This window comes from Phytophthora parasitica, assembly GCF_000247585.1.
Source record: "Phytophthora parasitica INRA-310 unplaced genomic scaffold supercont2.13, whole genome shotgun sequence".
NCBI classification, from domain to species: domain Eukaryota; phylum Oomycota; class Peronosporomycetes; order Peronosporales; family Peronosporaceae; genus Phytophthora; species Phytophthora nicotianae.
In genome coordinates, this window is record NW_008648999.1 from 168,904 (window position 1) to 192,549 (window position 23,646).

At 51.9% G+C, this 23,646-nt stretch overlaps 7 protein-coding genes across 7 annotated transcripts; 5 read left to right on the forward strand and 2 right to left on the reverse strand.

Moving 5' to 3' along the window:
• Positions 1-51: 51 nt before the first annotated feature.
• PPTG_07772 (hypothetical protein) lies at positions 52-8,543 on the forward strand (the record flags this gene model as incomplete). Its single annotated transcript, XM_008902137.1, has 3 exons — positions 52-1,335; positions 1,405-4,923; positions 5,001-8,543. 3 exons carry the CDS (start codon positions 52-54, stop codon positions 8,541-8,543), a joined length of 8,346 nt encoding a protein of 2,781 aa, XP_008900385.1.
• Positions 8,544-8,567: 24 nt separating this feature from the next.
• PPTG_07773 (hypothetical protein) lies at positions 8,568-10,877 on the reverse strand. Its single transcript, XM_008902138.1, has one exon. The coding sequence runs from the start codon at positions 10,266-10,268 to the stop codon at positions 8,727-8,729; it is 1,542 nt and encodes a 513-aa protein (XP_008900386.1). The 5' UTR covers positions 10,269-10,877; the 3' UTR covers positions 8,568-8,726.
• A 621-nt stretch (positions 10,878-11,498) lies between these two features.
• Positions 11,499-12,831, forward strand: PPTG_22194 (hypothetical protein). Its single transcript, XM_008902365.1, has 2 exons — positions 11,499-11,834; positions 12,015-12,831. Exons 1-2 carry the CDS (start codon positions 11,769-11,771, stop codon positions 12,336-12,338), a joined length of 390 nt encoding a protein of 129 aa, XP_008900613.1. The 5' UTR covers positions 11,499-11,768; the 3' UTR covers positions 12,339-12,831.
• A 10-nt stretch (positions 12,832-12,841) lies between these two features.
• On the forward strand, positions 12,842-13,349 carry PPTG_07774 (hypothetical protein; the record flags this gene model as incomplete). Its single annotated transcript, XM_008902139.1, has 2 exons — positions 12,842-12,968; positions 13,033-13,349. 2 exons carry the CDS (start codon positions 12,842-12,844, stop codon positions 13,347-13,349), a joined length of 444 nt encoding a protein of 147 aa, XP_008900387.1.
• Positions 12,941-18,625, reverse strand: PPTG_07775 (hypothetical protein). The gene has a single exon (XM_008902140.1). It carries the CDS (start codon positions 18,374-18,376, stop codon positions 13,385-13,387), a length of 4,992 nt encoding a protein of 1,663 aa, XP_008900388.1. The 5' UTR covers positions 18,377-18,625; the 3' UTR covers positions 12,941-13,384.
• Positions 18,626-18,644: 19 nt separating this feature from the next.
• PPTG_07776 (50S ribosomal protein L3) lies at positions 18,645-19,966 on the forward strand. The gene has a single exon (XM_008902141.1). The coding sequence runs from the start codon at positions 18,661-18,663 to the stop codon at positions 19,681-19,683; it is 1,023 nt and encodes a 340-aa protein (XP_008900389.1). The 5' UTR covers positions 18,645-18,660; the 3' UTR covers positions 19,684-19,966.
• A 171-nt stretch (positions 19,967-20,137) lies between these two features.
• Positions 20,138-22,071, forward strand: PPTG_07777 (hypothetical protein; the record flags this gene model as incomplete). The annotated part of the gene is made up of 2 exons (XM_008902142.1): positions 20,138-20,254; positions 20,317-22,071. The coding sequence occupies 2 exons, from the start codon at positions 20,138-20,140 to the stop codon at positions 22,069-22,071; spliced, it is 1,872 nt and encodes a 623-aa protein (XP_008900390.1).
• Positions 22,072-23,646: the final 1,575 nt, after the last annotated feature.

The window sequence follows — 23,646 nt, forward strand, 5'->3', positions numbered from 1 at the left end:
GGACATTTCGTGGTATTCGATCTTGTTCTCCCTCGTTGTGTGGATTCTATCATGGTAAAGCACGAGTGGCCAGGGCTGTCCGAGTTTCGAGATCATGCAGTGAGTGGCGTCGTCCTCCCGCATGCCCCGGCACACGATGTTCTAGAGAATCGAATCGTACGAGACGCCCAACGAATTGGTCTATCGAACCTCTCGATGCCTCAGCGAGCCTCAATTATCCCGAGTTTATCCCAACGATTCACCCGAGCGATTCAAGTAGCACCCAAGCCAACTGAAGGAGGACGTGATCAGCGTACGCCTCCTAACAGACGAAGACTGAGACAACGATCTCTCGTAGTTCTTGTTGAACGATTCAAAGCGTGGATTATGGCATGGAAAACGTGGTGTACAGTGGCAAATATCTTGGCAGCGGCGAGTTTCACGGACTCATTGTACATTTTACTGAGTGCTCCATTACGCGCCGGATTCTTCTTTGACCCATGGCAAGACGCAGTGGGCCACGACGTGTGGAAGCCAGGGATTCTTATTTTCACAATTATGGACATGGCAGGGAGTTGTTTGCGTGTTTGGAACTCGCGTGTACACTTATCAGTAGGGATCCGTCTTCTTCTCAAGCTCAAAGTGAGTCAATCCGAGATTTCTCCCGAACAGGAGGAGGACGAAGAGGAAGAAGAAATTAAGACAAATACCAGCAGCAGTCGAAGTATTCGAAGCACCACCAGCAGTGGCAAGAAGAGGATTCTACCCGATGGATGGATAGCGTGGCTGCTCCTGGTGTTATATTGCATCCCTTGGGAGCTTCTGGCGCTCATGATCTTACGTGGTCAGCGTATCAATATCCTCCACGTGTTGGGGCTATTTCGTCTTCTTACAGCGCACAGCCGCATCGATTCTCAACTTGCTGCAACGATAGGAGGCATACCGCAGAAGCTGTCGTCCGGTACAGTAGCAAACGTGCTGGTTCTCTTCGTGTATGGAATTTATTTCTGCCATGTTGCAGCGTGCGGATACATGCTGGTAGCACACTGGGAATGTGGCTTGGACTTTAATAAATGCGTCTCGACTGGGTGCTGGGTACTGCGTGATCGTCTGGAGAATGGCTCATGTTTTCGACAATACATTCGAACGCTTTATTGGGCCTGCAAGACTGTGGTAACACTGGGTCAAGGTGACCTCATCCCAGTCACATTAGTTGAAACAGGGTATCGGATCGTGGTCCAATTCTTCGCTGGCCTTTGGGTAACTGCCATCCTGACGGCGTACACGTTTTTCTTCGCACACAAAGATGCGAACTTAACCAGCAATATCAGTACTCGCCTCGATCAAGCATTGCAGGTATGTACATTAACATGTTACAGATGTATTCACGAGTATACTGATGTATATTCGCTATGTTTCATGCAGTTTCTAATAGCTCGCAAGGCCCCAGCGCAACTTGTGACTTCTGTAGACACTTATTTCCAGTACATGCAGCGCACTCGCAATGGCGTTGAAGAGGAACTGATTCTGGCAGCATTGCCACCACATTATCGAACACAGTGCTCCCACTACGTTCGCTATAAAGCCATCGCCCCTCTGGTCATTTTTCGACGAAAGAAAGGAGCTTTCCTACGCACGGTGATGGAGGCTTTAGTGCGAGATGTGTACGCCCCAGGGCAGACTATTCTGCAGCCTGGAGAAACAGACGAGATGTTTATCATGGCGTGTGGTGAAGTGCGATTGATTGACGCGTGTGGAGCTTCTATTGGACGCATCACGGCGGGGAATGCGTACGCTGAATATGCCTTGTTTGAACGTCACGTAGCTCGACATCGACTGGAGGCAGCGACGTACTGTGAAGTTTGGTATCTGCCGACAAAAGCGTTTAAGGCTGCGCTGGCGAAACATTTCACCAAACTAGTGTACGCTTCGCTGTTATTACAGCAGTTCGGTACCAAACCTTTGATGATTGCTCCTAAGGATGATGATGTGACTTCGATGAAGACGCGAGCACGGCATTCCAAAGTTTTAGGCCACGGAAGTTTACTACTCCAAGCTGTTGAAGCACGAAGGCTACGAAGCGCTGCTGCTGCTATTGCCGCTGATACGGCCGGTTTGAATCCTGATCGCACATTATCCAGCACCGCCACGCAGTTGATTGTCGCTAAAACTGCAACGTGGCGGATGCCCAACTCGATTTTTCGACAGCAATGGGCCTTAGCAGAGTGCGTTTTAATGCTGTATCTACTCGCAGAGGTACCGTATCATCTCGCTTTCCAACGTGGCTTTGGACTGTTTAATGGCGTCGCTGCAACACAAAGCGATGGAACTACACCTCGCAGTGTTCAGATGGCTACTTTTCTGGTTTCATTATTTGTGGAGACTTTTTTCTATGTCGACCTGGTGCTTAGAACTCTCTACTTCGTTCGGCTATTTCCTGGAGTCGAGTTAGACGATGAATTTCTAGGAACGTCAAGTCGTAAACTAGAACCCGATGCAGCTCTTGGATCATCGTTAAATGCGCCTAATTTGTCGTTAGCCACGCGCAGGTCACAGATTTTTCAGCTCTACTTACAGCACGAGAGTCTCCTGTTGGAGATCGTCGCTCTTGCACCTGCTGCGTTGATCTGGGATATTTTACCGAAAGAACTGTTCAGTCGACGTAGCAGTCACATGTTACGGTGTTTACGACTCCTGCGGTTATTTCGCGTACGAAAGTTACGTGGTAAACTTCTTGGAGTTCTGGCAGGACGTGGCTATGGCCCACCACTTCAACTTTTGGCTGAGACTGTCATCTTTTGCTCGGCTACAGCTCATGCTGCAGCGTGCATTTTCTTTGCTGTAGCGGACAGAACGTCTTTCGAAGGAGGATTACCAGTAAACGGTGTGGCGCCGAGTTCACTTTCAGCTTCTACGTGTTTGGAGGACGCCAGTCGCTTCGATAACTGCACGTGGTATATGTACGACCGCAGTACTTTCGATCTGGACGCGCCGTACTTGCGCTCAATGATGTGGAGTATTGTCCTGTTGTCTACTGTTGGGTTTGGCGATATTGTGGCGTTCTCAACTCGTGAGTGCATTGTAGACGCGCTCTGGATCTTCTTTAGTGCAAATATCTGCTACATCACGAGTTGTGCGCTATCGAGTGTGTTGGCGCAGATTAACGTTTTGAGTACGATTCGTCACGACCGGATTGAGGGGATTAATGTATTATTGATGAGTCCTAGCATGGCGTCTGTATCGGATGCTACCAAGCGCACTATTCGCAGCTACTACGAGGCAAAGTGGAAACTAAATGGCAGCGCAGTGGGCGATCTAGAGCTACTTGAACATTTCCCTCGGTCTCTGCGTCGTGCTATAACATCGCAGTTGTATGCTCCAGACTTACGTCGCTGTGCACTCTTCGTCGAAGAGTGCGGCTTCCGAGCCTCCAATGCCAACGGTGATGCCGCTTTATTCATGCAACAACTAGCGCTGACTATCACGTGTGAACATTTCTTACGCAATGTTACGGTTATCAAAGAAGGGCTCTTGGCCACAGAGTTCTTTGTGATCCTCAGTGGCGAACTCGAGTGTCTCCTACCTCCGGTACCAATTGAGCACAACGCGATTCCGAACATTAAATTGATATCTGCAAGTCGCAATGCGAGGAAATCCATTCACCTAGCGGCTACTGCAGCTATGAGACGAACACGTAACACTTTGCAGGGTAGTCGATTTAAGGACGGAGTGATGGCTGTAAGACCTTTTATCCGACCAAAGTTTCAGGCCGTAGAAGAGGAAGGTCACACCGCTCGATCTCGCTCTTCCATTACGTCTCGTTCTTCAATCATTCCTTCGCATCATATGATGAAACCTCAACTGTCAGAGACGCCAAGTGAGCGTCTGCCAAAACTCTTCCGCTTCGGTAGTTTCAAAGGCCCATTGAAAGATCCGACAGTCGCTGATGCAGCTCCCGTTCCGATCTCTGTACTTAAGCAACACGACTACTTTGGAGAGGAAAGTTTGGCTGACATTCCTAAAGTCTACGAGGTCACTATTCGCGTCGTATCAAGTACACGGGTAGCAGTGATTGGACGTCGAGACTTCTTGGCTTTAGCTGCTCGTTTTCCTCACTACGTGGCTCGTATGCGAAGAAGAAAAGCTGAGCTTCGTGAAAAGACTCGGAGCTTAGTGCGAGCACATCGTGCTAATTTTCAGGGCGAAAGTAACAAGAAAATCGCGCGTGTATTGGGAACTTGTACGTCACTTTACGTGGACAGCAGCAAGTCAAAACTTGAGAAACGTGGTGCACATGTGCTAGATCCGACCAAGATTTTCGCTCGCTGGTGGCACCGCAGTATTGGGTTTATCCTCGTGTACAATTTCTATGTTATTGTATTCCGACTAGCATTCCTCCCTTATCCTGGCGCCACTACGATGACTTGGTTCACTGGAATCGACTATGCACTGGATATACTGCTTTATGCTGACGTGTTCCTAAAATTTGGACATTTGGGTTACATTGAGTTTGGTGAACCCGTTCTTGATCCGCAGTCTATCAAACAACGCTACCGAGCAAGTGGTCGCTTGTGGCAGGACTGTCTGGGAATGATTCCTCTGTATTTTCGTGGTGACACATTTTGGATGACTGCAGCTCGGTTGCCACGCCTTTTGCGTTGTCTGCAGCTTGGTGAACTACTCGAGGAAATCCATACGGAAATCCAGGAGCGATTTTTACGTGGCAATGCGGTGCTTTTAAGCATCTTCGACCTGGTCAAGTTTTTCCTGATCTTTGTGTCCACCGCCCACTACATTGCTAGTTTGTATTACCTGCTAGGCTGGACACAACTCGAAACGGGACTCGTGACAACGAGTTGGATCTCCGTCGACCTGGTGTTAAGGCAAAACCCCAATAGCCCCATGGTTCATTACATGCGCTCAATGTACTGGTGTCTCTCAGCAGTAAGTGACAAAGTTATTATAGTTTACTGCCATTATCCGTGATCTAACCTAACCTAAATTTTGGTTTTATTTTGCAGTTTACGGTTGACTGCTTTGGTGATATTCTCGCTAGAAATTTCCTCGAGTCATGTTACGAATTGTTCACATGTGTACTTGGGTGGGTTTTCATCGGGCAAGTTATCGGTCGTATCAACGCGTTGATGATCACACTTGATAAATCGCAAAAACAACGAAAAGACCGCGTGGAGGATTTCCAGCAGTACGCAAAACAACGAGCACTACCCAAATCCCTACGACAACGAGCCATGAAAGGTCTGGCTGTCAAGGCCCAGTATGAATTGGAGCTAGACTTGCATAAAACGCTACGAGACTTGCCTGGTGCATTGCGCGCTCTTGTTGCTGACGAAATGTACAGCAAACTATTGCAACCATTACCTGAATTCGCGTCACTAAGTCGTGCTCAACTGGAAACTGTGGCACGTGCTTTGGTTCTCGAGATTTACTTGCCTGGTGATGTTATTTGTGACGTCAATCGAATGGGAACTCGCCTGTATATTCTAAAGCACGGGTGTGCAGAACGTGTGGCGCCCGGGACTGGAATTGTGTATGGAGCTCTCACAGATGGAGCTTTGTTCGGTGAGTTTGCGTTCTTCTTGCCGGGCGCAAGACGACTCTTTTTAGTTCGTGCTGTACGAAGTTGTCAAGTTCTCCAGCTTCATCGACGTGTCTGGGATCGTCTTTGGCCCCCAGTCGTACGAGCACAAGTGGAAGAAGCTGTGCTTGCTGTGGTGACGCGGATGTACAGACGAACGGCCTGGGGATTTTTGAACATTGCCAAGAATTTCTACATCAAGAATGATTCACCCGTACCAGCATTGGGTCCTACGCGTCCACCAATTGCATCTCGACGACCAATTCCTTTTCTGAAAAGTACCAAATCAAGAGAACCATCTCCTAGCCGACCTGTAATATCTAGACGCACCAGTGGCAGTGAGGTGACTTCAGTTCTACCATCACCAATTCGAACACCGGTATTATCGTTCCGCAGACGCGTATCGGCTTCAGATGTGTCTAGCGTATCAGAGAGTACTGAAACGCTGGATTCATACCGTAGCATACTGGAGTCATTTCGAAGTACCCGCGACAAAACTGTACCACCAAAAGCGTCCACCGATGTCTCACAAACGCTGGTGCCAACGTTTAACGACACAGTGTCACCTCTACTACCGAATTCTATCGCGACGGATGAATATTTAATGCCGCTTGCCAGGCTCTCAGCAAGTACCGAGTTTCGTTGGAAAAAACACGAAAAACGCCTTCGTGCTATTCAGCTCTTCTACGTTGCTTGGGGACATGTGCGTGACGACTTACGACGTCTTCGCGAGGCCGATGGAAGTACACGGAGAGTGATGCAGCGACGGGTTTCTATCTGTGTGCTGCCATCGTACAGTGAGAAGCGAGAAGATCGTCTCAAGCAAGTCACAGCGAAATTTCGAGCTCCTATAAAGCGGCGACACTCGATCCAGTCCGACCCTGTCGATCTGCGGTCTAAGTTCACGTTATCTCCGTCCGAGGTGCGTATTCTGGAAGAGCGTATGGCCACCGCTAAGGTTGAAACCGAGACACGTGCACCGCTGCTAGCACAAGCCGCTACTTCCCGAACACGCTCCGTACGAATTGTTAAGTCATGGTGGTCGCGATGGAGGCGACGTATTAGCATTTCGAACCGAAAAGTGGCTCCGCTTGCCTCGACGACCAAAAAAACCACTGACACTCTCGACGTGCAAAGCTCCCCGTATTCAATTTGGGCAGCTCCGAGTATACGAGCAGCTCGGATTGAGCCAAACTCTCGCTTCCGTGATGTCTGGGCTTCAATTATGCTGGTCGTGACGCTCTACTATTTGATCGCTATCCCGTTGCAAATTGGATTCTTGGATGGTGTTTTGAACGAGACTCACAATGAAAGGATTGTCATTGCCTGGTTTACTGTGGAGTATCTGATCGCAGACATAGCGTGTGTGATCGATTTCATCTTACATCGCAACTATTTCGTGTACCAGACTAGTAGTGGGGAATCCGTGACGGATCCGGAACGCATCGCGCGTCACTATTGGCACCACGGTTGGTATTTGGTGGATGTGTTGTCGATTCTACCGGTAGAACTGGTCATGTTCGGGTTGGTGGTGGGTCTCCGTCAAGCTGGTTATGCTCCTCCACCAGCCGCAACATCTGCGTGGCCGCTTCTGTTCGCTCCTCTGGGTGGACTCGTGAATTGGCACACGTTTGCCTTCTTGCGCATTAACCGGTTTCTGCGTATTGTACATCTTCGACCACTGAGCGACAGATTGCAACGTTTCTTGTTGTATGATAGAAGACTGCGAAGATTAACTCCAGGTATCTGCTACCTCGTACGACTCGCTCTGGATTTCTTGTTGGGGACACATTGGCTTTCGTGTTTATTCTATGGCGTCTCGTACTTGGTATACGACGATGGAGAGCAATCCTGGCTCACTACCCCAGACATGTTGGCTTTTGGTGATCAAGTTCGCACTCTGGCTGACGTTCGGAAAGTTCCGCTGATTCAGTCGTATCTACGCACTTATCACTTTAGTATCGGCGCTATTACAACGGTTTGTTATGGTGATATTGTGCCTATGAACGCTCACGAGACTTTAGTTACAATGACGGTGATCTTTATCTCGGTGGGGATCTTCAGTATGCTCTCGGGCGGGTTTTACAAGTATTTCGACATGGAACTGGGACGACGCGCAGAGTATGAAGAGAAAGTGGCTCAGGTTGGCCACTACTTGCGCTTTCATCGCTTTCCTAGCGATACATGGCGTCAGATGCAAGTGTACTTTGCTCTGTCGTGGCGTGAGAGTCGTGGACGGCGAGAGCGCGAACTTCTACGAGGTTTACCACCTTCAGTTCGGCACGACTTGGCTCAACATGTTCACGCTAGTCTATTGAAGAATGTCGCTTTATTTACGCGGTGCGATCCTGCATTCGCTCGGGCGATCATCGCCGCTCTGCAGCACGAGTTCTTTGTGCGCAACGACGTTATTATCCAGCGAGGTGACATGGAGCGCAGTCTGTATATCGTCGAGAGCGGCATCGTCCTCATTTCGGCTGTTCGAAAGCGTCATATCCAGCCTGAAACGGATGGTGTCGCGGCAGGAGAAGAAGAGGAAGGTAATGACCATGAACGTGGCGATGGCAACAACTCGCCATTGGTTTCTGTAAACGAGTGGGTACGAGTAAGTGTGTATGCATCAGCTCGGATGCGTAAGAAGTCCGATGTACAGCCAGCACGACAGAGGCAGAAGAGCTTGGTGGCCCACATGTCCCCCAACGGCACAGTTGCCGACATCAACAAGCAAACAGAACGCGAGGAAAAGATCTACAAAGGCCCATTTGACTATTTTGGCGAGCGCTCGCTACTATTTGGAACCCCGCGTAACGCCACGTGCATGGCGTTGTGTGTCACGAGTCTGTTCGTGCTCACGAGTGCGCGTTTTGAAGCCATTCTGGACGAGTTCCCACACGAACGCAGCAACAGCGTAAGCGCTTGGGTCATGACTCGAGTTCCAGCAACAAAACTGGAAACAGGTGAAAGTTAGATAAAGAGTTCACTTTGCAACAGCCAGCGTCACTGACAGCACTTCGCAACTTTGAGGTCTTATCAAACAAATGCAAAACCCGCAAGTGTTAAAATTACAAAACAGAATCAAAAGTTTCATTCCTCTTACTCCTGCCATCTAACCATTGTTGCGCAGTAGCTTAAAGTACCATGGGGGAGGCATCTAGAAGAAAAGGGCAGTGGCCACAGCCAGCACCGTCGACATGAGCACAGCCGACACGCCGTTCATGGCAGCACCGCTGGAGCTCGAGTCGCCGTCGTTGCCCGAAGCGGTCGAGTCCTTGGTGGTGGAGCCGTCAGCCGAGGCGTCACCCGTGCCACCGTTCTCGCCCACAGCCTTCTCCAGAGTAGGGAACTTCCAGTCGCTGGGCGGGGTCTCGCAGCCGTCCGAAGTCGAGTTGCAGACCGTGCACGTGGAGCCGTAGAGCTCACGTTTGCAGCCAACGTCACTGTTGCACTTCTCAACGTTGAGGTAGCACGCCGGGTTCTCAGCCGCGAGCTCCTCCGGGGTAGGCAGGGGAAGCATGTGCTCAATGATACTCGAGTCCAGGCCAGACGTCTCAATGAGACCGTTCGTCAGGTTGTAATAGGCCTCCACGAGCTTCTTGGCACGCTCAGCATTGGCGTCCTCGTCCTGAGGGTTCTCCCAGAAGGAGATACCGTCGATCCACTCGCCACTCTCAGAGGCCTCGAACTCCACACCGCCATCCTCACAGAACTCCGTGAAGTTGGCGTACGTCTCGCCCGTCGTGTTGCTCACCATCGACGTGATCCCGACCAGGTCGTCGATCAGGATAAAGCCGAGTACACGGTAAGCGTACGTGCAGCTCACACCATCAGGCATGACGCCAATGTCACACAGACCCTGACGGGTGCTAGCACGGCACTCGGACGTCTTGTCGCTCCACTCCTCAAGAGGGCACGAGTTGGGGAACGAGTACCAGACGTTGTTCGGGTAGGGAGCACGAGCGTCCGTCTCCTTGATGGTGCCGCCCACGAAGGGGCCAACCTCCGGCTCGCCTTCGTCACCGTTGAAGTAGTAGCAAGCAGTGGGGAAACCCTCACCGCCCGACGACGTGGTGGAGCTAGGCGTGCAGCGGCCAGAGTCCATAGCGAGCATCGTACCGTACTCCGGCTGGTTCGACGTGTCTCCGTACAGCGCCAGCGTCTCATTCGTCTGGGCAATAGCAAACTCGTAGAAGACAACGTAAGCCATTTCGTTCTTACGCGTGCATCGCTCCTCCGACGAGCGCGTGTCGTAGTTGATTCCTTCAGCCTGCACGTACATAAGAGCACCCTCCACAGACGCCGTGTTGACAGTGTCCATGAGACCCACGTAGGCCTCAGTGCCGTCATCATAGTAGGACGACACGAAGCGCTGCAGCTCGTCATTCCACACCGGCATGTCGCTCTGCACACGGGCCTGCACCACGTGCACGGGTGTCATGTGGTACGAGTCCGAGGAGGCAGCTTCAGCGCCAGAGGACGATCCAGTGGACAGAGAGCTCATGAAGTCATTTGCGCCCGAGCCCGACGTCTTAGTGGTCGAAGTCGTGGTGGACGTGGACGTCGAGGTGGACGTGCCAGAGCTGGACGCAGCCTCCGAGGCAGCGGTCACCGTGCCGGCGCTGGACTCGGTGGACGACTGGGCACGGACGGCCACGGCGAAGACAGCCGTCAAAGCGAGAGTCGAGAAGACCTTCATTCTTCCTTGAGTGTCTGTGTAATCTGCAGACTCGAACGCGGAGTGCACACGAGAAGGCAAATTGGGAATTGACTCGCGATGGAGGGGAGAGGCCCCATGCACATCAATCGGCAAGTCTCCACGAGCCAGTTCACGTGGTCCGGCTGGATTTGAGGGCAGTGCAACGCGACAACCTTGACGGCAGATGGCTGAAGAGAGACCTGACCTCAAGCTGATGCAGCCTCTACAGCATTGAAAGGCAACCCTCCTCTCTTACCAAGACTCTTGAGACGGAGGCCTCCATCGAACGGGAATCAAAGAGCTCGTTACTGTGATAGCGATGGAAACGTGGGTGCAATTTGGTAAGAAAAAGTGAAACTTTTCGATGCGATCACTTCCATCCGAAGTGTTGGCAGGTCTAGATTTCTACTGTTTGACTCAACGCTGCCACCGGCACTCCTTCCGGATCCTTCGCAGCCGACAAGATTCGCACGAGGAGCAGCGTTCGTGGTTGCGGAGTGTCGTTCCGATCATAGCGACACGAGAATGAGAGCCTGTCGATACTGGACAAGGTGTCGTATCGGGTACGCACCGAAAGTATCAGCACGAATGTCTCCACTAATTTCCAAAAGTCTCCGAAAATCATCAGCCAAAAGTATCCAAACTTGTTGCCATGGTAACATGTAGAATGCAAACTTTACCCTTCCCGGTTCAACCCTACAACGACGCCCTCTGCAGCGCTGACGTTGCCCATGTCCCTGCATTGCAGGCTGCGACGCACGTGCCCGCGACGTCCTGATGGTCATGCTCCTGAGCACAGCTGGGCTGCGGCGAGATAAACACGGGCGGCCATGGCGGAAATGAACGTCACAGTGAAGTAATTAGGAGAAGACCTTTTGTTGGGCTTTTCAGCAGGCGCTTATGCCTCGGCTCATAAGGACCACCTGCAGCAGCAGCTTGTTTGCTCTGAGTTGCCTCTGTGGCTCTGCTCGTCTTTGCCCTCATCATTGAGGCTACGAGTGCAACCTCTCCGCCATTACTGCCACATGTCAAATGCCAAATGCACATGGCTACAGTCGTTCGACTGGAAGGACAAGTAGAACCTACTAAAGTACAGGCAATTAACGATCTCAGCCACCCCCCACCGGTGGGGGTACCAAGCTGGCATTGTCCGTCCCGGTTGATCCACAAGATGTGGCGACGTCGGAACGCTGCGTGGACAGCCTGCTTTTAGTCACTTGCTAGATGAACATTATTAATAATTGCCGACATTGCATGAGCAGGCAATTGAGACAGCTAGACACCGCGTCGACGCGTCTGGCGTACATGGACATTATTGGTGGACCACGAGGGTAATAACCGCTGATGTAGCATCAACACTAACGGTGTTTCGAAGACTACCCAAGTCACTTGAGCCACTTCCAAGTCGAGCATTGCGATCCTGCCTCAAAGGTTGCAAGCACTTCAAAGATCTTCTTTCGCGTCCAGCGTGGCGACTAGCCCTTTGGACAAGCCACGCAGATGGAATCGCTCTCGTCGCTCCCAGCCACAAATACCATCGGCGGCACCGCCATCCTGGCGTCCAAGGTGAGTCAAGGCGGTATCGCACTCAAGTGTGTGCGAGTGCCTTCTTGCCCACTTTTTGCTCAGCTTTTGCTGTTTGCAGACTCCGCAATGCGGAGCCATTGGCAATGCCAGAGGCAGCTCTCGTCCCCGTTCATGAGATCATTCCATTGTAATGTTGCGCTCATTTTCCTTATATTGTAGCCCAGGTTTGAAATCCACCACGCCGCAGCGGGAGCAACATGTTGCCTTGCCGCACTTCAAAGGCTCGTCCGATGCAAATCGCCACCAAAGCTTCAACCCGTCACGATGAAACGATCGCTCGTAAAAGTGCCGTCGCAATGCGACGACGAGCAGAGAGCTCGTGTCATGCTGATCGCTGCTTGGCACAGCCGAGTCTCGGAGAAGGTGACAACTTCTCCACAGAGGCTGCGTTCGACGGAGATCTTAACTTTTGCTGCACAAGGGACCGAGGTTACGAACCCATCGCGCTGTTCGATGCTGGGTGAGCTCCTCTGCAGCAACTAGCGCGAGTGATCGGATCAGATCAACCGTCTTCGCCGCAGGTATTGGATCAGGCTTCGTTGTTGCTGAGGGTGGAGTTTTAAATTACGAGCGATCTACATGTACGTGGGTCAATCGGTGTTATCGATTCTCGAGCTTTCGTGCGGTCACAATATACGTCGCCACGGTAGAGAGAAAAGAAGTTCGTTGCAATGGTGCATGCCCGAGCCGAACGTGCGCGCACCGTGGTGGCGACCACGGCGTGAGAACGATACAGATGAAAGTATCCATGGGAATGGAGGAGAGTTTTCGAGACGAACGTCTACTACTTTAAGCAATCGGCGTCAATCCGCAACAAAACTTTTGGTGATTTCGCGAGATCCCAAACACGCCACTGGAGTTTTTAACTTGCACAATTATTGCTTGACGGAATTTAGTTTTCGTACTTAATGTTATCCGGACAATTTTGCTTTTTGAGAATCAAAACAATTATTGTGTTCACTGACTGGTGCACAAGTCAAATAAAGATGGCGCAGGGCAGCGGGTACCTAAAGAAGGGCAAGAGGGGCGTCAAGAATGCAGGTTCCAGGCCCTCCAAGAAGGCCGTGAGCTACTCACACAAGAAGTCCGCGGCCAAGTTCACCAAGAAAGGCAGTACGTTACATATTCTATGGTCCTTGTCAACTAAAACCTCACCACTAAATACGCCAACATGCAGACCCTACCACAGAGATCCGTCGTGGCTGCAGCGGTATGAAGAACCACGGCAGCAAGGCTGTCACGGGCTTCATCAATCAAAATCTGGAGAACATCATGGCCAGTCGCGTGCTGCAAGCCGGCACGTCGCTGGCTCTGAGCGACGTCAAGGCGCACGGCAAAGAGCGACTCAAGGAGATCAACCAGCACGCCCGCACCAAGAAGAAAAGCCGCGTCGCACAGAAATTGGCTGCATTGGAGCGATCCATCAAGGATCAGGAGGAAGGTGGCACCAAGCACAAGCGCCCCACAGCCGCAGCAGTCGTCTCGCATTCGTAAATTTCACATTTTATTCTTCGGAATTTCACTTTTTTTTAGATGACAACCTTGAGTTTCTTGTCGGTGGGGGAGGCTACCAGAATCGGCGACAGTGGCGGAGTGGCCAGACCGGCTGCGTCATCATCTATCGACGCAGCAACAACCTCCTTTGCGATGGTAGTGGCGACCTCGATAGCCGAGGGGGACAAAGGGTTGGATGCTGTTGAGGACCCTCCCGATACTTTCTTGCCCTTAAATGTGGACGAGTCTGGGAAGAGATGCACAAGCAGCTCGTCCGTGATGCTAAAGAGCAGATTCTTGACGAACACCTCGTGCTGGAGGAACTCGTGCAACTTGAGTGCCGCATTCTCACAAGCTGTATCGCCGAACAGCGACAGCGCCTTTGAGGGGAAGCTGGCAAGGATTGCTTCGAGACAGTCTTTGCGGAGAACGTGCATGTCAGGAGGCGGAGGTGGCACAACACTGGCATCGTTTGGGTCTGGGAAAATGTACAGTCGGAGGTCACCAATCCAACCCGAGAGCTTCTTTGGGTCCGTGAAAGAGAGGAATTGTCGCTCCAGCATCCGGAAGTGTGAGGCACCGAGGAAAGCCTTGATAAACGACCGAGTCATCGAAAAGATCTGACGACGTACCATACCGATGCCGTCGAACTCGAAGACTTCGCCTAGCACAGCAAACAGACTAACCTCGATCTTCTGTAGAACGCGCATCTTCGTCACCTTTGAGTTGGCATCCGGCGCGATCCACTTGCCCTTTTTCCACTTGCCGTTCTCCACAAGTACACCTCCAGCACCACCCACTCCAGCGGCACCACCTCCAGTTGCGTTGCCCAATACACCACCGCCGGTAGAAGACGATGCTGACGGCGAATTCAAACTTTCACCTGGTTCCCACGCGGACATCGACGGATTGCTGTTCGTACGGGACGTCCCGTAGGCGTTGGCAAGTAAAAGGAACTTCTGCACCACTGAGCTTTGACACAACGTATCACACGCCAACAATTGCTGCAAGAATTGATCCAGAACGTGCAGCCGCTTCTCGTACGTCAGAGTTGCCGCCGCTACCGTCTTCAGAGAAGGTTTGATGGAAATCATCTCCATGTAATCGACACCCCTCAAATGACACGCCTGACACCCCACGCCACACTTTTTCTCTTGTTTCTTGAGCTTTTCAGCCAACTGCTTCTCCAGCACTTCGAAGTCGTGGAAAGTCTTGATAACACTCCAGGCGTACGCACTGTCGTCCTTAATCTTGACAGTGATCTCGAACTTGGTACTCCCTGCGCGGTTAATACTCGGACTCAAGGCGGAATCACCTACATGGCTACCGCTACTCGAAGGAGATGGCGGGGTACCGTTGGTAGGATTTCCATTCGAGCTGTTGGACATGCTGAAGCTGAATGTATCCATATCACGTTCGCGCTCCTTGATCAAGTATTTGCTGACATGGGCCTCTATACGCAGCTTGTACTTGTTCACAAGGCGATCGTAGCAGTTCCCACACACTCGTGCTTTCTTGGACGTTTCGAGCGGCGGCGGATACACCATAAAAGCGTGGAAATTCAGACACGAAGCGCACACGCGTTGGTGGCAGCTTTGGCAGGCCCCCACACCGGATTTCGACGCTGGAAACGCTTTGAGACAGCGGAAACATAGATTTTCCTCATCCTCTTCATCATTGTCGTAGAGAGTAACAGGGTCATCGTCCACAGAGAGTTGCGTTGATACCGATTGCGCCTCAGACACAGAGGATTTAATACTCTTGTTGGAAACTCCACGGCGAAGCGATGGGATGGAGGCGCGAGCTTTCATAAAGGCCGACGTTTTACTTGATGTTTGATGTGAGTCATCAGAGTCCATCATCCCCAGCGTTGAATTCCTCATCGGACTGTCTGGCATCTCCTTATCAAAACTCTTCGATCGTCTCCTCAGCATCGACATCTTAGCGGTAATTCCCTGGTCCTTCTTCTTATCAAGTTTCATAACGTTAAAGCGTTGTTTCAACTTCCTCGCCCTGCCCAAGCCATTAGGAACGGCTGATGTTGCCAATGGAGACGACACACTGAAAGTGTCATGAGACATCGACGGAAATGCAAGTGTCAGGACAGGAGGCAGTTGATACCTTCGACGTATCCACCGTCGTCGTCGCACGGAATCGAATTTCTTTTCTTTCTCGTGGAAATTGTCGTCGAATGTCTTGGCATATTCCCACGATGAGTTGGGCGTCTCGCTGTCTGATGATTCGCCCGCGTCAGTTCCTGCAGTTTCTAATGTCCAATCGTCCTCCCAAACCCACTCGGATGATGGAAGCTCGTTCCACCGTTTATCCGTTGCTTTGACCCACCCATTCATTGGAACATAACGCTCAGTCTCCCATACTCGTTCCAACACACGAACAGGGGCGCTTGGGGAGGTCACACTACGAGATCGCCACTGGTTGGAAGGTGAAATACCGAGATCTTGGCCTGCGTCGTTGTGTAGCCCCAAAAGAAAACTAGTAGTTTCGTCAAAGCACACTTTAAGCTTATCAAGCGTGGATAGAGTCCTCACCACAGATTCCATAAGCGTCCCATCAAATAAAATAGCAAAGCTTTCGTAGAATGATTCCGTAACGTCGCTGTGAGTATATAACTCAGCGCAGAAGGTCCCCAGCGATCCTCTCGCTAAAGCACCCAGTAGCCACTGAACTCCACGAGTTGAAACAAATGACTCGCTCGGACTGCAACTTGGACACTGAGAAGCCACAAAACGCCAATGAGCATTAAAACTCTCTGCACCAGGTCTGTCTCGCGCCAGATACTCCCAATAATACTGGTTGTCATCTGCATCTTCATCGGAATCGCTCCCTGTATTCGTGCCCATACTATCGCGATGCGGAGACGTCAAATCCACTTTCGTAACTGGCAGGGATGAGCGTCGTCTAACGTTTGGAGAATGTGGGGGAGTTGAAAGTTCTTTGTTGTCCTCCTCATCTTCAAATGAAGACATCTTTGAAGCGTGATTGCGAAAGCCTAACATGAAAATATCTTCCAGCGCGGAAAGGAGATCGTACAGCTCACGTGAGCGCGCTGAGCTGTGCATTTCAGGACATTCCTCATACATTTTTGTGTAATTCGCCACTGCTTTCTCGAAATGCACCACAACACGATCACGCACCATAGCCATTTTCATCGTTTCGTTCGCCGTTCGAGGGGTCATTTCCACTTCATCACTCATGGGACTCAACAGGGAATTAATCGAGCTCATGCTATGCGCACTGTCGCGACCACCTCTAGGCGTGACTGCACCATCATCAAACGAAGGGGTCGGTGAGGCCACGCCTGATTCTCCTCGTTTCCACGCCTTTTGAAATAACTGCCCTGGTTTCCGAATCATTCGTGCTGCAGCACCCGCTCCAGCAGTAAGAGGAGGGGTGGAAAGTGGCTCCATTTGATGACTGCCAAGTGTACGAAAGCGTCTCTTTACTTTTCCAATAGACGAGTTCAAGCTGGAGCCGATATTAGCCTTAGCGTTTTTCAAGTCGTCCATGTGCGAGCTTATACGACTATTCTCGCTGGTCATCTTGTGTGACAGCAGTCCACCTGGAATCAATCCACGAGGATTCATCATCTTTGCAGCCTTAGAGACATTAAGGCGATCGTCCAGCGTAAAAATTGAAGGCATCGCTTTCTTTTCACCAGCTGATCCACCCGAGTTGGCAGCGAACACAGCGCTACCAAACACAAACGGATTACTTGTATCAGCCCAGTCTTCTCCTTCAAACACCATCTCAGCTGCACCGGCTGCACCTGCTGCGGCCGAGGACGCAGCACTAGCCACAGCCTCGACGACCGCCTGAAAAGCTGCTTCTGCCTGCTCGCCACTGCGTCTGCTGGCCTTATACAAGAAGCTGGACGTCGATCGCAGTTTATTCAGCGTCAAATTTGGCACCATTCCAACACCATTACCCGATGAAGACATTGGGACCACATCTTTGTCATCGAGAAACGATTGGAGACAGGACAACACGATCTCGTTTGCATAGCGTGGCTGCGAGTACTCGGACAGAGGCTTGAGGATATTAAAGGCCGTGATTTCTCGCAGTAAATTCATTGCGATCGACACAAACACATTGGTGCCATGCTGTTGCCCCAGCTGAGGCCTCAATTGAGTCAGCAATTGCGTCGCAACATGTCGAAGATAAGCTGCTTCTGCATTTTCACTCACGCTCTTCTTGCTGTTACTGTGTCCTGCAGCTGTCGGTGTCGCTGGAGTTCCAGTCCCCACGCAACCCGGATGAACAAACGGCGATCTCTGTACAAATGCCGTCACATATTCCTGTCGCTTGAGCAGATTAGAGTCACTTTCGTCGCCTTCAAAGAACTCTGGATACTCGTCGGCCAACTGCGCGTAAGCTTCTCGAAACCAGCCCAAGTGCAACCTCAACAGCTCCAAGCTCTTCGCCACCATCGTAAGCGCCTGAGATGAGTCAATCTCCAACACTCGCGAAGCGACTGCACCCAGCAGATCTGCCAGTAAAAATTTGACGTCATTGGGAAACTCCTCGTTGGGAGAAATGGCTTGAAACCAGTAATTCACATAGTCCCTCACAATCGACTTCACTAGGGCCGCGATCTCGTCACAAATCTCGGACGGTAAGTTCCAGGACGTGCGCAAGTGCGCTACAATAGGCAGTCTCTTGAGTACTCTCAGCTGGAAGCCAGCATCGGTCATGGTGCCCCCAGAGGTCGAAGCAGAGAATCCGTTTTCGCCACCAGCGCTGAAGTTGTTGCCGCTACCCACGCGGCTTCGGTATCTGTTGTAGCATTTGAATTTGAGTAGCGCCTGGTCCAATAGCTCCTGCTCCTTCTGCAACTGATACGATCGCAGCACCCACCAGAAGCTTCCACTGCCCACGAGCAGCACGGTCACCTGCAGCAGGCGTGTAGCTGTCCACAAAGTTACGCGCAGAAGCAGGATTGCAGCCCATGAGAAGCGCACGCTCATCAGCAGCACCGCGAGTGCCAGCAGCGAGTGGAGCAGCCGCATTGAGATCCAAAATGTGCAAAAACAGTGATGGCCAAACAGAAAATGGGTGCGGAATCGACCACCGCAGCGTGAGGTGCGGCAGAGCTCGACAGCAGCAGAAAGCTCAGAAGCAGGGGAAGCTAGCGAGTCCTCGTAGCATGCACTCCGACTCGCGCAGCCAGAGGAAGATAGGGGCCGCGTGCAGGGGATCACCGCGCTGGGCTTTGCAGGCGGAGGAGGAGGCGTCCAAACTGTGAAAGCCAAGTATAGATGGGATCACATGTGTACCGCACCTAAATTGGGTGATGTGGCAAACACGAACTGATTTCTGTGTAATTCACATACACTATAGCCATCATTTCAGCACACTGTGTCTGTGGCTGCGACGTCTCCTTGCCCATTATCGTCGACTATTGTGCAGGAACCCAATGAGCATGTGGCGTGGATCGACTGCGCTGGTGCGTAGCAGCGGCAAGGCGCTTCTACAAACATCGGCACGGGCTTCCTCGCTATCGACTGCTGCTGCGCCTGCCACGGCCGCCACGACGGAAGCTGCCACCGCCGTGTGGTCACCCGAGAAGAAGCGCACGGGTCTGCTGGCCGTCAAGATTGGCATGATGCCCGTGTGGGACCATTTTGGCTACCGTCACAACTGCACGGTGCTGCAGGTTGAGGAGTGCCAGGTAACGCAGGTGAAGACGGCGGATCGCCACGGCTTCAACGCGCTGCAGCTTGGTGTGGGCCTGCGTAAGCCCAAGAATGTGAGTAAGCCCGTGCTGGGCCACCTGGCTAAGGCGGGCGTGCCGGCCAAGCGCCAGCTGCAGGAGTTCCGCGTCTCGGAGGACGCTCTACTGCCTCTTGGCACGACGCTCTCGGCGCTGCACTTCAACGCCGGTCAGTATGTCGACGTGTGCGGCACCAGCAAGGGCAAAGGCTTCCAGGGTGTCATGAAGCTGCACAACTTCGCAGGTCAGCCAGCCTCGCACGGTAACTCCAAGACGCATCGCCACATGGGATCCACCGGCCAATGTCAGGACCCTGGCAAGGTGTTCAAGGGCAAGAAGATGCCTGGCCGCATGGGCGGCAACCGCGTCACACGCGACAACCTCTGGATCGCCAAAATCGACGTGGACCGCAACCTCATTTACGTCAAGGGCAGTGTGCCCGGTAACAACGGCGGCATTGTCCGTGTCACGGATGCACGCAAGAAGAAGCCGGAGGCGCCGCTTCCGTACCCTACCTTCTTGGCGTCAGAGGGTGAAGCACTGCCGTCGGAAGTGCTGGCACCGCACGGAGACGTTGACCCGTACCACTACGATGAGAACTAGAGAAAGCACCAGACAGACCGGCAAGCAGCTCGAGGACGCGGGGGCGTCGATCAGGAAGTGGCCCGTAGTGCTCATGTGATTCGAGGTTCTTATGTGGAAATCGCAGTTGTTTCTTTGCCATCTTCTCTTACTTTGCCGAACTTGTGTCAGCACTTAGTGTTGTTGCTGTTGTTGTCGTGCATTGATATGGTTGAAGGTTCTACCGATTCGGTGTGTTCTCAATTGCGAGCGAGTGTTCGTACTTGGCATAAAATGGCTTCGCTTGCTTGTTTAAATTCGTCATTACAGGCTTGTTCAGGAGTAAAGACAGCTGAGATAGCAACGCATTCCCTAGGCCAGCGACTGAATGGAAGGCACTGGTAGTATTGGCGCTATGGAGCATCACTGAAGTGCTTAGTGACTCTGGCGTTTCGTTGCAAAAGAGCTATTTGGGTATGATGCAAGAGGTCAAGTGATGCCCGCTGGAAGTTCCACCGAAGAGCGGCGCAAGCAGTCAGTGCGAAAACGCTTGGCACTTGACTTCCAGCCGCTACGAGATACTCTCTCCAAAGGGCTTGAGCTTCTTGTCGATGTGAGTTTCGCAGGTCATGAAATAGGACCGTGTTAGCGCTAACGCAGGTGCTGTGTCCACAGCCAGAGACAGCAGTATTCTGCACCGCAATCGTTGAAGGATTTTGCAATGCGCTCTTCTCAATAGCAATTAAGCAACTAACGGAGGCTGCAGTGACCCGGACAGGACATCCAGACACCAAGATCACGGTGTTTCATTTGCAGGTAGCTCTCCGTAGCCACCCGGAGCTGGCTGGCATATTGCAACGAGCTGAGAGCGCTCGACTGGCGCTTGAATTTTTCTTAGACGATGCCACATCTCGCTCTCTTTACGAGCGCAAACTCATTGCAAGTCGTGAAGCCAAGCACCTCTTTGGAGATACATCTTCCAAACTTGAGCACGAAGGAGTAGGAGCCAGTGGACGACGTGGACGTAATCTCCAGCTAAGAACTCAAGAAGAGGAGCTGATCCGGCGCCACGAACGCACTCGCTCCGAGTGGCAGAAGCGCGAGGACGATCCGTTCTCCGAAGTGGACTTCGCTATGGTACTCAAGTGCGTCCATCCAGCCTTCACACTATCTTACAACGCCACTATGCTGCTCAGTGCACTCGTGCGCGAGCTTCTGAATGAGGTGTGTGCCTGTGCAGACGTTGATGCGTTGCAGCGCCGCCGACACCCTCCTGAGCTCCTCCTCGAAGACCTACAGGGACCGCTTGTTGAAGTTTTCTGTGGAGTATCGCCTGGTACGCTGGGCACATTTGAGATTGATTCGCTGCCGAATATGGGCACACTCGGCACGCAGATCGCCAGAACAGCAAGCGAGTGTTTGGCGAGATATCGGCTGCAGTCTCGACGAGGCAAGAGGCTTACATTGCTCTTTCGGGTTTATCAACCGGGAGGCAGCTCGGCTCTGCAGCCTCTGCACGTGCTTCCAGAGGTAGCAAGAGATGCTCCGTTTGAGACGCTGCTAGCCCAGATGCGTAGTAAGTGCCATCTCCCGGTGAGCGTGGGGCATCGTGGTGGCTCTTTTAGCAGTACGAGAGGCCTAGATGAATTTATCGCTATTTATCGAGCCCACCGAGTGGAGCTGACGGACACCCCTGCCACGCTTGGTATGCCCACAGGGGCAATCGTGCATCTCGTGGCACGCAGGTGGTGGGATCTCACTCGGCGCACGGAAGCTCGACGAGGACTGTTGTCTTCTCAGCGACCTCAGGACGCACTCGTGAGGTCGTTAGTGGTAGGCACTGAATCGAAGGTAAAGAAAGAGCTTCGCGCCGCAGGTGTTGCCGTTCATACTGCTCACACCGGAGAAGAAGAATCACCTCAGCTGAAGCGTAGCCTAGCTGGTAGTAGAAGCAACAAGTCGTTGCTGTCGTCGTCCAGTGGCTCCATTAGTTTGTCTAGGAGCCCGTCGCGATTGTCGGTGGCCCAGGAGGAGGATAGTCTCTCGGTGCTACTTCGCGAACGTGCCACTGCAAGACGGGAGAAGGAGCGACGCGCTGCCAATAGCAACTTCGACAGGGACTTGGGCGCTAAAAACGAAAGCGGCACGGCAACACTACAGCACGAGTTGCCTATGGGAACGCTAGATGAGGCGTGGGTCGAGTTTGAGGCACTGAGCGCCAGTATGCGGGTGGCCACCGAGCGCCTAGCACAATTGACACAGACCAAGGTGACGGAGGAGCCACCGAAATTCTCGGCGCAACAGCTACAATCGCTCGAGAACAAGTGGCGCGCACGTGTGCACTTCACGGAGGAGCTGTCGATGCAGACGAAGGCGACACATAGACTCGCGAAGCGGATGCTGGCCCAAATTCGGCTGGTGTGTGAGTGAGCATTGTGGAGGCTGAGTTTCTCCAATGAAGCCAAGGCGCCTGATTACTGCCGCCCCGTGATTACACTCTGATTACATGGCTCACGTGATTACCATATTGAAGATGCACCATAGGCCTGTCTGCACTTTGGCCTGTCCAACAAAACTTTTGTCCAACAAAACTTTTGGCAGCTGCAATAGAGATATAGGTATGCACACTTTGTAACGAAGTATACATACGAAGAAACTACGTAAAGAAATTATATGCAAGGAAACCAAGCACTCGCAACTGGCAACGCCACTGCTATTTGAAGTTTGACGAAGACCCGTTTGGTCTTCGCTTGCGAGTCAAATTTTTTATAGAGCTGTGAAAGAGAAGAGGGCACCAACGCCAATCCGAGCAGTAAAGCTGTTCCATGTATGGAGCGGCAACGCCAATTCCGCAGAAAGAAACGAAAACACTTTGAAAAGGTCTCAACGTATAACATGAACTGGCAAAAACACTTAACCGTTGTCAGTTTGAGGCGGCATGCACGGATGCCAGTACTGGTGAGCGCTACAAAAAGCTGTAATACGCCGGCAGCGAGCTAGAAACATTCGTCAAGCAAAGATTGTATCAGTTGCGACTTTGCTGCCGTTTCGAGAGCCTGTCCCTCGCATGTCTTAATCGAATAGGGCGGTTGATTTTCAACCGTTGAAGTCCACCCCCTTTTGTCGTGCGTGGCGGGTAAGATCGCTTAAAAAAATCCTGGATCATCGCATGTTTTGATGATTTGATGAATCAGTGAGCTGTGCTGTGCTGTAGGTGAAATTTGAATTTCAATTCCTGTCCTGATCCATTACTCATGAATACGCGTGCGTAATTTGAGCTGGAAATCGGTAAATGGCGCTCCTATCCTCACGTAGCAAGTGCAATCCGAGTCTAGGCCGACAATAGACACTTTTGTAGGTGACAGTAGACACAAATGTGCAGCGCGTAGACACAAATTGACAACAGTACACAGGGACAAGCTATTCAGGCCATCCGTAGATATATTACTGGCCTATGGAGTACACACCTGGCTCGTGCACATGGAACGGACTCACATGCGTCGCAGTTTGCGACTCGCAGATCCACTCAATTGGCAACCAGCCAGTCCGCTCCTGGCATTGCATCTAGCACAACGGATACCATTCAAAGACTTGAAACTAGCAGACCTACCACAACAGTATCATGCCTCCATCGCAGAACTGGTCAAAACTTGGGGTGTTTCGGAGCGAGGATGAATATGTCAAGTATCGATGGGAATCGTTCTGCTGCTCTGTCGTGCGTGGTGTGAGGTCATTTGTGTGTTCTATTTGTCCTGGAGACCACGAAATGATTGAGCGACATCTGCATTGCAAGAGCGTAACGTGTCAACCTACCGGAGTCTCTACGAGATGCCGTGTTCGATGGAAAGTACGCCAGTGCCCTACAAGCTCTCTCTGGATTATACTTACCAACAAAGCTGCTCACATATGTGGTGAAGCACCAGTTGGCTTTCACGAATAAGAAAACTGATTGATGGGAAGCGACCCGATCCAGCCCTGAGACTCATGGTCGACGACGGTGCGTCA